This window comes from Xyrauchen texanus, chromosome 4, assembly GCF_025860055.1.
Source record: "Xyrauchen texanus isolate HMW12.3.18 chromosome 4, RBS_HiC_50CHRs, whole genome shotgun sequence".
NCBI classification, from domain to species: Eukaryota; Metazoa; Chordata; class Actinopteri; order Cypriniformes; family Catostomidae; genus Xyrauchen; species Xyrauchen texanus.
The window spans coordinates 131,507-145,000 of record NC_068279.1 but is presented as its reverse complement, the minus strand read 5'-3'; the positions used below and the strand labels follow the sequence as shown (position 1 = coordinate 145,000).

The 13,494-nt window shown below is 41.3% G+C and overlaps 1 protein-coding gene across 1 annotated transcript in view; it reads left to right on the top strand.

The window, feature by feature from the left end:
- Nucleotides 1–7,665, top strand: part of gusb (glucuronidase, beta) — a 16,858-nt gene extending 9,193 nt beyond the window's left edge. The window contains exons 8-12 of the mRNA XM_052125921.1: nucleotides 172–318; nucleotides 1,418–1,502; nucleotides 2,324–2,500; nucleotides 3,541–3,676; nucleotides 6,742–7,665. Coding sequence (XP_051981881.1) covers nucleotides 172–318; nucleotides 1,418–1,502; nucleotides 2,324–2,500; nucleotides 3,541–3,676; nucleotides 6,742–6,890 — 694 coding nt within the window. The 3' untranslated portion in view covers nucleotides 6,891–7,665. The remainder of the gene's footprint in view (nucleotides 1–171; nucleotides 319–1,417; nucleotides 1,503–2,323; nucleotides 2,501–3,540; nucleotides 3,677–6,741) is intronic.
- The last annotated feature ends 5,829 nt before the right edge of the window (nucleotides 7,666–13,494 follow it).

The following is a 13,494-nucleotide window of genomic DNA, read 5'->3' as shown; positions in this document are numbered from 1 at the left end:
GTGGTGCAGAAATTACACACTTCAGTAATAATGATGCTTGTGAAGTGTTTTGGCTTATTTAGGAAAGGGGGGCTCTGAAGTTCCTCTTATGCCTTTATAGGTTAATCTGTAAGTATCTTGTATTATTATCTGTTTTTGCACTCATTTTGCATTTGTGCGTGTGTGTTTCAGCCGCAGTTTTGGGAATGCTTCTTTGGCCCATCATATGATTGTCATGGAGGAGCTGGTGAGACGTGATAAGAATCACCCATCTGTGGTCATGTGGTCTGTGGCCAATGAACCGGCGTCTGAGATGCCGCCAGCTGAATTCTATTTCAAGTGAGACAAAATAAGTGTGAATAACTCATTTTGTTTAAAAGGATGATTCATTATTTATTCACCCACCCTCATGTTTCTCCCAAACCCATACGCTGTTATTGTTGTTCTATGGAAGCACAAAATATCAATAGATTATAGTTTACACATGCTATCAAGCTCCAAACAAGACAAAAAGCACCATAGAGGCAATATAAAAGTAGTCCATATGGCTCATGCGTTATAGTTCAAGGCTTCTAACGCCATATGATAGCTTTGTGTGAAAATCAGATGGAAATTTAAGTCGTTATTCACTGATAATCTCCCTTCTTTTTAATAAATGTTCTGGGTGAACTGATTAGCGATGTTTTGAGTTCAGAATGTTACAGTGTGTCTCATCAAACTACATCAGAAGAGCAAGAAACCCTGTTGTTCCTGAAATGAGCTTTTTAAACGTGTTAACCGTTTGTGATGTAATGGTATATGTTACCCCATGTGCCCTCGTGGTGGCATGTGACTCTACCCTCCCTAGCAACCGGCCCAATTTGGTTACCCCATGTGACTCTACCCTCCATAGCAACTGAGCCAATTTGGTAACCCCATGTGACTCTACCCTCCCTAGCAACCGGCCCAATTTGGTAACCCCATGTGACTGTACCCTCCCTAGCAACCGGGCCAATTTGGTTACCCCATGTGACTCTACCCTCCCTAGCAACCGGCCCAATTTGGTTACCCCATGTGACTCTACCCTCCCTAGCAACCGGCCCAATTTGGTTACCCCATGTGACTCTACCCTCCCTAGCAACCGGCCCAATTTGGTTACCCCATGTGACTCTACCCTCCCTAGCAACCGGCCCAATTTGGTTGCTAAGGAGACCTGGCTGGAGTCATTCACCACGCCCTGGATTCAAACTCATGACTCCAGATGTGATAGTCAACGGCAATACTCGCTGAGATTCTGAGCCCGACAATACTATGAGACATTGTAACATTTTGAAAGAACAAAATCCTATTAGCCTAACATGCTGAATTTACCTTCTTTATGTATTCTTGACATATGACTAGTTTCTTATTAAAATGTCTGGCACATCATAAACACTTTACTGTTGTATTTTGTTTGTAGAGAACTCGTGTCACGTACTAGATTCTTGGATTCCACTCGACCTGTCACATACATCACAAACAGCAACTATGCCAGAGATAAAGGGGTGAGACATGTACATCATTTTATGGTCCACTTATATGGCGCTTTTTTTAATCTTAGAGGTTACCATAGCGCTTTACACTGTGTCCCAATCACCCATTCTCACACACACACACACACACACACACACACACACACACACACACACACACACACACACACACACACACCAATGGTGGCAGAGCTGTATGTAAGGCACTAGTCTGCCATTGGGAGTAACTTGGGGTTCAGTGTCTTGCCCAAGGACACTTCGGCATGTGGAGTCATGTGGGCCGGGATTCGAACCACCAACCCTGTGATTAGCAGCCGACCCGCTGTACCACCTGACCCACAGCCGACGAGGAGGTTACCCCACGAGGACTCTATCCTCCCTAGCAACCGGGCTTTTGTACATTGCTTTTGACAACCTGGTACAACTGAAGTATGTCACCTGTTTAAACGCTGTTTATCTTGTATCACGTTGAGTAACGGTTAGTTTGGCGTTAAATTACAGTATATCTGTGCCATGAAAATACATCAGTCACATTCAGTCTTTGAATATTCTCTTTCTTAACCTTTTGATTAAACTGGCTGTTGATTTCCATTTGATAATTTCATGTATTGACATCAGTGTCTTGGCTGTCCTCTTTGCTTATAAAAGGAGTGTCATCGCTCAATACTTAACAGGTGTGTATCTACAGTAAAGGGCGTTTTTGCTTTTGAGTATCAATAAATGTTTTGTCAGTATCTCACGTATGTAGAGCACAAATAATCCTGTTTTCTATATTTTATGACCCCTTTAATGTGAATTAAAGGCTTTTTCTGTTGTCGTTGTCTCTCCCTCAGGCTCCATATGTGGATGTTATCTGTGTCAACAGCTACTTCTCGTGGTATCATGACCCGGGACACGTTGAAGTCATCAGTATTCAGCTCAACACTCAGTTTGATAACTGGTATGAGAAGTACAAGAAACCCCTAATACAGAGTGAATATGGAGCGGACGCCGTGCCTGGCCTGCACAATGTAAGTCTACAACCTTTCAATAATAAAGGATCATTTTTAACCCAGATTTCATATTACACCCCGTTTTAAAGCTGGTCTAGCTGTGTTCTTTTACTCTTTTAAAAGCATTGTTCACAGAAATAATGTACTCATCCTCATGTCATTCCAAACCCATATGTTTGCACCGCTGTTTCGCATAACATGAAAGCAGACCGTGATCAGCGGCTGTCATAATAGTGACAAAGAACGTTCACATTATGTTCCTGATCTTCAGAAGTCACTCCGTATATTTATGAGGATCAAACACACATTTTAGTCTGTATTCACTGATGATCTTCCCCTCTAGTGTGGCTCTCAAATCACACATCAAGTCGCATCAAGCCAGAGTTGATATCCGTGACCATTCAGGTGCCAAATGCAAGTAAAATTGGCTTTTGTGAGTAAATTAGTAAATGAGTTACTGGTCAGGAACATGTTAGTAACTGCTAAACAATACGTGATACAGATTGAATTGGAAGAATAATCGCCTGAACTTCACTAATGACGCGAACACTTCAGATCAAAGACTTTCAAACGGACTACTAAGAAAAGTCTCTCACATCTTCTCGTAACGATCAGTTGACCGCACGGCAGCTGACAGAGATGTGAATGTGCTGCGCATGTTTAAACGCCGTTGTCAAGGACCAATCACAAATCTGTATTGTTTACCCCCCTTTAGTTTTACATTTAAAGAGTTTAATTTGACCATTATTTGTATTCTTTTCACGCACTTAATCACAGGAGATTTATAGACGGTTGTTCATTCCTGTTTCTGAACTCAAGACACTTAGACAAATCTGTACATTGTACTTTATTGAAACATGTAACCAACTTTTCTACATATGCACATGCATTGTATACATGCATTGTAAACATGCATTTGTTTGTAAACATGCATTTGTTTGTAAACATGCACATGGTGTTTTTGTAAATATGCAATTATTTACAAAATTATATTATGCAAAAATTGGCCTGCTGATGTCAGGTGTGGCACAAGGTTCATTTTCTTTGTTGTGGTGCAGGATCCGCCCATGATGTTCACAGAGGAGTATCAAAAGACCGTCCTGCAGAACTACCACAACGTGTTTGATCAGAAGAGGAAGCAGTTTGTCATTGGAGAACTCATCTGGAACTTTGCTGACTTCATGACGGCTCAAAGTGAGAAATAATCGCAACCTTTTACTTTATTACAAATATGCAGCCCTACAACTGTGGTGCAGTGGGCTGTGCTTGTGTGCTCGGGACATATAAGAGCTGCTCACGGGGACCACAGGTTCGAGTCTGACCTGGGTCATATCCTAATCCAACTCCCGCTCTCTCAACCCTACTGTCCTGTCCTACTCACACACACACACACACACACACATTCTCACACACTCACTCACTCACACACACACACACACACACACACACACACACATTCTCACACACTCACTCACTCACTCACTCACTCACACACACACACACATTCTCACACACTCACTCACTCACACACACACACACACACACACACACATTCTCACACACTCACTCACTCACACACATTCTCACACACACACACATTCTCACACACTCACTCACTCTCACACACACACACACACACACACACACACACACACATTCTCACACTCTCACACACACACACACACACACACACACATTCTCACACACTCACTCACATTCTCACACACACACATTCTCACACACTCACACACACACACACACACACACACACACAGTGTTCATTCCTTTCATAGCTCCTTGACTCGTACACAGAAAACACCATCATGAGCTTTGCAGTTTGTAGCTGGAGGCACATACAGACTACACATTTATTTAATTAAACAGCACCCTTTTGCAGTTTAATAACCATATTGGGCCACTAATGCAAAAATGTAGTGTCACATGACAGAGTTTGCCCCAATCGTTAGCCTGTGTTACCATGACGACAGTATTAAAAGCCCATTTATTGTATGTGATTATGGATGGATCTTTATGGCTTACAGATCCGATGCTGCAAACATGATATTTCCACGAGTGCAACACAAATATCTCCTGCACAGTGAACAAATGAATGAACACTGTTTTGCTTTTTCATACCATTCAAAATAATAATCACGGAATTATCCCATAATACAAAAAACATCATTTCAGTGCACAAAGATGTTTGAAATAAAATAAATACACAATACTAGGAGAAAATCATCAGTGCTTTTTTTTTGGAACACTTACAGCCCAATTCTGTTAAATTATTGTTTAGTTTTACTATTGAAAAAATGCCGGCAAAATCCCCTGTATTAAAAAAATTAATTACCAAACGAAAAAAGCATTACATTAAAAATAAATAAATTACCAAACAATAAAAGCATTAAATTAAAAAAATTAATTACCAAACAAAAAAAGCATTAAATTTAAAAAATAAAATTTAATTCCAAATGAAAAAAGCATTACATTAAAAATAAATAAATTACCAAACAATAAAAGCATTAAATTAAAAAACATTTCTTTACACAAAGTTAAATGAGCTTTACTCTGTTCTGTAGATGAATAAAGTTGTCAGAATGTTCTAGACTTTATCAAGAATATAAACTATCAGAACTATTTCTCCAATGCCGAGTTCACTTTCAGAAAACAGCTTTTGAACATATTTAAATGTTTAAATATTATAAATCTAACCGTCTTTACCTCGGATCACATTTACTGCTTCTTCAGAAAATATACATTTGCATTATGAAGCTAAAATAAATTTGAGATGATGATCAAGTTCAGTTGGTGGTGAAATATGCAGGACATGATGATGATGATGATGATGCTTTAGATTAGATGAAGGGTTAGATGCCCATCAGAAGAGCAACTGTTGCTTTAGATTGTAATTCCTCTTCTGATTGCTTTTATTTGTTCATTAAATTGACAGTAAACTCATTTCAATTGTCTCAATAATAAGTATGAAAGGTGGATGGAAATTAGGCTAGTGAGAGCTCGCGACCTCCAGCAACACGAGCGACGGCAACCGTTGGCGACCGGATGTGGGCGTGTCCAGCGAAGTTGAGAAATGTTTAAATTTATGCAAATGAAGAGCGACTTTCGGGAGCGACAGCCAATAGGAGAGAAGAGCTCACGTGATCCTAATATTTGAATAATAATATGAATTGTAAAGAAACAGTGCTGTTAGACTCTCCACACACACCACTAGCGACCGCCCGCCACACAGTAGCCGTCAGTGTGAACGCAGCTTAGCGCAACACTTTATTTGACAAACATAATACAATATTAGTCTGAAAATGAATTGTTGCATTTTCATTTGATTAAAGTCTTAAAGAATTCATTTATTTAGACAGTTTATTTCAATTCACATCAAAAGGTGTTTAATATGGAATTCAGTAAAAAATTAAACGTGTATCGGAGAGAACAAAAGAAGCATCAGTACTCGTTTCCAAGAAACGGTCACGTGACGTCTTGTGCTGCTGATGTCATCTTGGCCGTGTGGGCTGTTGCTAATGGTGATTTTCATTAACCCTTTACAGAGCTGACAAACGAATCTTGATTTTAAAGATGCAATTGCTTAAAATCAGCTGATTCCCAAAATGTTAACGTAAAAGTAGTCCAATCACACTCTTGAGGAAGTGAAATGAACATTGTTGCTTAATCAGATTCTGCTTGTAGCATTAAGAAGACGTACTTTATAAAATGTGATTAATTATGTTGTGTTGAACAATCCAACATTCTCCAAACTCCTCATAGTGCTTTCAAGCTGAAGTCACCAAACTCCGCACAGACCTTCAGACTGTTCTGGAACAGTGTGCTGTATACTGATCGGACTGATCGGACTGATCGGACTGGTGGTTTTCGCACAGCAGACGGGAAAATATCTGAAAAATCCCAAAAGACTTCCATTGACGGAATGTTCAAACGGGCGAACGGAATGTTCGTTAATTCAAACTGTAACGTCACAAATTCAAATGTAAACAAACCCCCCAAAAAAGGCCTTTGATCTATTTAAGTTGCTCTCTTATCTATCAGTTATTATGAATGTCATTTTGACAGCGTAATAATCACAATTATGTCACACAGCCTGAACTCGTCATGTTTTACAACGCTCCGTTCTTCTGTTATCATAATCTGTAAGAGATAGATCTTTATTACACACACACACACACACACACAGATATCAAGAATACTAGTGCTCTAATCACATAATCTCTAATCTCTCTCTCTCTCTCTAGCCATCACTCGAGTGGTCGGGAATAAGAAAGGAATCTTCACCCGTCAGCGGCAGCCGAAAGCCGGAGCATTTCTCCTGAGAGAGCGCTACTGGAGGATCGCCAACGAGACCGGTGTGCTGCCCACCTGGGCCAGATACCCCTGCCAATGAGCTCGCTGGATCAGCTGCTGCTTGTGTTCACGCTGATGTGTAACTGCCGTATGACGATCATCTCTGTGGAAGCACAGACCCTTCTGGACAATCCTTAAATGTGAATCGAATCCTTTCTGAATGCTGTTTGTCCTGTGTAATGAGTGGCACAAGTACTGTATCGAAACATCAGTCCAGCTGTTGACATGCAGCAACACTGTTACAGCAGAACAGGAATATCTTTGCTCAAAAGTGCCTTATCCAGATGTTCTGGGGATAAACCGTTTAATACAGATGTCCATATCATATTTCCACCCAAAACAAATCAAACATTGTTTTGCACAAGCAATGAAGCTTATTTTCCAACCTTTTTTGTTTTATTTTCAATAATTATTGACATTCCAAGTTTGGATTACTGTAATGCAACATGTTCAAAATCGTTTACAGTATTTACAGTATCTGTTGTACTGCCTTCATTGGCGGCCGATTACAAAAATAAACCATTATACCTACAAAAAATCTCATTATGGAAATGTCATGAAAATATTGTCCAAACAAAAACCAATTGAACTTTTTTCCGATTGATTTTGGGTTGAAATATGGATGTTTTTGTTAAGATTCACCAAAACGAGTGTTATCAGGGGGCTTAATGTTGATTATATGTTGTGTTCTTTGTTATATGTCTGTGAATCAATAAAAAATGTTAATAAAAAAAAAGATTCACCAAAACAGTTTTATTTATTAATTCTAAGCTGCAGTAAAATAAAACATGGCGTCTTTCTCAGCGTGTTTTGTTCATTCTTGAAGTGAAACTCGACACTAATCCTTTAAACACATCTCATATTTCCTGAAGTTCAATTCAGATTGTTTCTGTGAAACTTTATCCCGGGGTAGTTGTCCCAAAGCACAGAATTTCAGATCCCTGAGGTTCCTTTTAACCACCCAGAACACCCTCAAAACTACAAAGAACACTTTAACGCCCTTTAATTCAATCAAAACCCTCCAGTTTATTTCCAGATGTTTCTGTTCAATTCCACACATTACTGCCACTTTAAGGTTCTCATTGATGTTCATGTGTTACCGTAGAGACAGCGTTTAATCTATTGAGTGATTCATGTGAATGATGTGTGAGCACTCGCATGGAGACATCAATCAATAATATAGCAGCTTATTAATCATATATTGGCCAAATGTTTCAAATGTATCAGTTACAATATTAGTTATGTGAAAGAATCTTTTGATGTTTTTGGATGTTATCCTTTACATTTTTGTTGCTTGAAAATGGTGGCTGATATTGCTTCTGGTTCATTCTGCACACATGTTGTATTTAATATGTTCGATTGCTCATGTCTTTAAAAAGCATGCGGGCGTTTGCATGATTTTTGGCAAACTTCTACGACTTTTTCTAAGTCACTAAATGACATCACTGTGACATCATCATGAGCAACAACTTGCTATAAATAAATTGTTTGCCCCCCCCCACCCCACAGTGAAAGAAAAGCATCTAAAATGGTTACAACTGAAAACTTGGCAAAGTTGTTGCTCACGAAGACGCAAACACCTTTATGCATATTTAACCTTGTGCAACCCGCGTCCACAAGTGTGGGCATTGCAGTTTGTCTCCACTATACACAACGCATCACTTAAACTAATTTAAACCGACTCTAAACTGTCATTTAAGGGTTAAAGTCATGGCGCACCGAGTCACAAGCGGCACGCTGATTTCCGTGAAGTGCTTCTACAGTCGCAGCGCCGCTGGTAAGAAACCTCTTTCTTTTTCTATCCCCTTTTCTCCCAATGTTGGAACACCCAATTCCCGCTACTTAGTAGGTCCTCGTGGTGCCGCGGTTACTCGCATCAATCCAGGTGGCGGAGGACGAGTCTCAGTTGCATCCAGGATAAAGGGTCTCTCAAAAGTTTAAAAACATGGTAGTTATTTTTAATAATTTGACTTTCTATAGCTTGAAATTACTTAAAATTAAACATGAATTATAAAAAAAAAAACTGCTGTCCAATATTTAGAAAATTGCTCTAGAAAAACATCTTTGTTTGTTTGTTTGTTTGGTGCTACTTGTTACAAATGAAAAATGCACAGAAGTCGTGTGGGGGTCTCAGGAGATTAAGATATGAGCAATCCAACATAGTGGCCCCATTTTTTAGGGCCCCCCTGTACATACTGCACACTTCAGAGAGAGTAGTAGCCAATGACAATGTGCAGCACACTAGCATGCTACTATTACTACATCAAACCTCAACACTGCACTCATGTCGTTTCCCAAGAGGTCGGAGTTTAAAGAGGGGTCAAGGAGGCCACATCTGGGAGAATGTTTTAATGGCAGACCAAATCCACAACAAACAATGACACGCCTGCGCTGATTCCCAGACATGGATTTCTTTCATTTCCATCCTTCTTAACATGTGATCTAAGAAAATACAGTATTTTTGACTTAAATTCATATTTGGCAAATACAGAAGCAAACCTAAACAGTTTATTTTCCACAGAAACACCCCAAATTTGTGTCGAAATGATTCTCAAACCCATTCGTTTTTTGTATTTTCTTTATCTACTAAAATATGCTTTAACAGTCTGTACATCTAAAGGGGCTCGTTTCACATCCCAATGCCCCAGGAAAGAAAAAGTGTCCTGAAGCAGAAATACAAATATGAGAGCAGGAACAATGAAACTGGATTTGGGTTGTTGCTTGTTTTAAAGTGTGCGACACGCTTACGAGGCAAAATGAAGTTAACACTGAAGATATTAAAGATCACAATGTCTCTGAACATCACCTTAAACCAGCCGACATGGTTAAACAATACTCTGTTTTAAAGGCTGCACATTTACTCCAAGGCCAAGTGAACATACAGAAGGCAGATTTAATGACATTTGAACCAATAATAACCAATAACCAGGGCTGGACTGGGAAGGGCGGGGCAAGAGTTGTTTAGCAGGGGGTGTTCGCTGTCCTTTGCCGGCTCATTTAAGCTTATCGCGGCCCATTTGGCCCGTTTCGCAGTCGACCCACCGGACCCAACGGTTCTCCCGATGGCCAGGCTTCCCCTGAGCGGCCCCAAAGCGCCCGGTATGCCAGATTACCAGTCCAGCCCTGCCAATAACCAATAGTCAAATCGTTTCAAGAGGGGAATAGTCCTCTCCCATAAACCCTACAGAACGCTTACTTCTCACCATCCAATCAATTTCAGATGTCCCACACTCCTCTCTCGTCCCACACTTCTCTCTCACTCGTCCCACACTTCTCTCTCTCTCGTCCCACACTTCTCTCTCACTCGTCCCACACTTCTCTCTCACTCGTCCTACACTTCTCTCTCACTCGTCCCACACTTCTCTCTCACTCGTCCCACACTTCTCCCACTCGTCCCACACTTCTCTCTCTCTCGTCCCACACTTCTCTCTCTCTCGTCCCACACTTCTCCCACTCGTCCCACACTTCTCCCTCTCTCGTCCCACACTCCTCTCTCTCTCGTCTCACACTTCTCCCTCTCTCGTCCCACACTTCTCCCTCTCTCGTCCCACACTCCTCTCTCTCTCGTCTCACACTTCTCCCTCTCTCGTCTCACACTTCTCCCTCTCTCGTCCCACACTTCTCCCTCTCTCGTCCCACACTCCTCCCTCTCTCGTCCCACACTCCTCCCTCTCTCGTCCCACACTTCTCTCTCGTCTCACACTTCTCCCTCTCTCGTCCCACACTTCTCCCTCTCTCGTCCCACACTTCTCCCTCTCTCGTCCCACACTTCTCTCTCTCGTCCCACACTTCTCTCTCTCTCGTCCCACACTTCTCCCACTCTCGTCCCACACTTCTCTCTCTCTCGTCCCACACTTCTCTCTCTCTCGTCCCACACTTCTCCCACTCTCGTCCCACACTTCTCTCTCTCTCGTCCCACACTTCTCTCTCTCTCGTCCCACACTTCTCCCTCTCTCGTCCCACACTTCTCTCTCTCTCGTCCCACACTTCTCTCTCTCTCGTCCCACACTTCTCTCTCTCTCGTCCCACACTTCTCTCTCTCTCGTCCCACACTTCTCCCACTCTCGTCCCACACTTCTCCCTCTCTCGTCTCACACTTCTCCCTCTCTCGTCCCACACTTCTCCCTCTCTCGTCTCACACTTCTCCCTCTCTCGTCCCACACTTCTCCCTCTCTCGTCCCACACTTCTCCCTCTCTCGTCCCACACTTCTCCCTCTCTCGTCCCACACTTCTCCCTCTCTCGTCCCACACTTCTCTCTCTCTCGTCCCACACTTCTCTCTCTCTCGTCCCACACTTCTCTCTCTCTCGTCCCACACTTCTCCCTCTCTCGTCCCACACTTCTCTCTCTCTCGTCCCACACTTCTCCCTCTCTCGTCCCACACTTCTCTCTCACTCGTCCCACACTTCTCCCACTCGTCCCACACTTCTCTCTCTCTCGTCCCACACTTCTCTCTCTCTCGTCCCACACTTCTCCACTGAATATCCTGTATCCCTTGAATAGGTCACATTATGGAAGTCAAATTAGGTTGCACATGCACTGCCGTGTTGACTTTAATTGGAGTTAATGGACGTGTTTACATGCATCTTACACATCAGGGGGAGGTCATAAACATTTTTTATGGGCAGATTTTTGCCCATTACCCTCATTTCACATTTGTAAACGCCTTTAACAACATTCTAACGGTTTATTCAATGTGCACAAGTGATTTTTCGAATCTCGCAGGATTCTTGCATTGAATAAGCTGATTTCTGATAGTAATGAGTCTTGCGGTGCATTTAAATGCACGTTACATGTTCAGCAATATCTCAAATTCTATGCATGCTGCCCATTGTTCAAGCCATTCATGACCCTACAGTGACAAAAGGACATTAAGGCATTACCTAGCATCTCGTCGGCTTATTAAGCATAATCGTTGTAAGATGTTTACATGCACAGCAATGCACTGAGAACTACCAAAAATCAGCTTGTTCCCAAAAAAAAAAAAAAAAAACTCAAATCAGACAAAGCAAGAAAATCATGTTTACATGAGACTCCGCTTTTGACATCAGAAAATAAACAGGCATGCACAAAACACTTGTGCACATAAGCCAGTTCAATGTAATTCACCAGTAATGCACCGGTAATGCACCAGTAATGCACCAGTAATTCACCAGTAATGCACCAGTAATTCACCGGTAATGCACCGGTAATGCACCGGTAATGCACCAGTAATGCACCAGTAATTCACCGGTAATGCACCGGTAATGCACCGGTAATTCACCGGTAATGCACCAGTAATTCACCAATAATGCACCGGTAATGCACCGGTAATGCACCAGTAATTCACCAATAATGCACCGGTAATGCACCGGTAATTCACCAATAATGCACCAGTAATGCACCGGTAATGCACCGGTAATGCACTGGTAATGCACCAGTAATGCACCAGTAATAAAGCGCAGGAAAGGCGTATGCAATATGAAATGGAGGTAATGGGTAAAAATCTACCTGTATCGATTGGTTTTTGCTTAAACCGTTTATGACCTTCCACCGATAAAGGAAAGTGGTTTATTGCGTTTACTGCGCATGACACACGTTCATAAACGATCGAGTTGCTGGCGACTTCTTTTGCTACAAGATGTTAACCACACGAGACTTCAGACGGTAAAATACAAATCTGAGCAACTCGATTGTAGAATTGAGCTGTGCAACAATAGCTAGCTTTAGTTTTATTCGCAGCGTAGCCAATAACGCTTTAAAGATGCAGAAATGATGTTTTCTTTGAATTCCAGCCACATACACAAGACGGCAACCACAAGTCGAGCCTCACAAACCATCATCGATGCCACTCAACAAAAGCTATGAGTTTCTAATGAATAGAACTGACTGGTGCGGGCAACACTCAACATCATCTCGCCCTGGACCTTAGGGGAGACACCATATTTAGTAAGATGTAAATAAAAAAAAAAGCTTGATTAATACGGTCTTAAAGGGACAGTTCACCCAAATATGAAAATTCTCTCATCATTTCCTCACCCTCATGCCATCCCAGATGCGTTTGACTTTCTTTCTGCAGAACACAAATGAAGATTTTTAGAAGAATATTTCAGCTCTGTAGGTCCATACAATGCAAGTGAATGGTGAAAAGAACTTTGAAGCTCCAAAAAGCACATAAAGGCAGTATAAAAGTAATCCATATGACTCCAGTGGTTTAATGAAGCAATCCAATCTGTTTTGGATGGGAACAGACCAAAATATAAAAACATTTTATACTATAATATAAATATTGACATCAGCAGTCTCCTTAGAGATCATGATTTCAAACTCGATTACACTTCCTAGCACCGTCTAGTGCTCAAGCAGTAAGAAGTGTAATCAAACTTGAAATAATGATCGTGCCTAGAGACTGCAATATCAAGATGCACAGTGAAAAACGTGTTATATTTTGGCCTGGTCTTATAAAGTCATTCATTTTATGCTGACTTTATGTGCTTTTTGGAGCTTTAAAGTTCTGGTCACCATTCACTTGCATTGTATGGACCTACAGAGCTGAAATATTCTTCTATAAATCTTCATTTGTGTTCAAGAAGAAAGAAAGTCACACATCTGGGATGACATGAGGGTGAGTAAATGATGACAGAATTTTCATTTTTGGGTGAACTG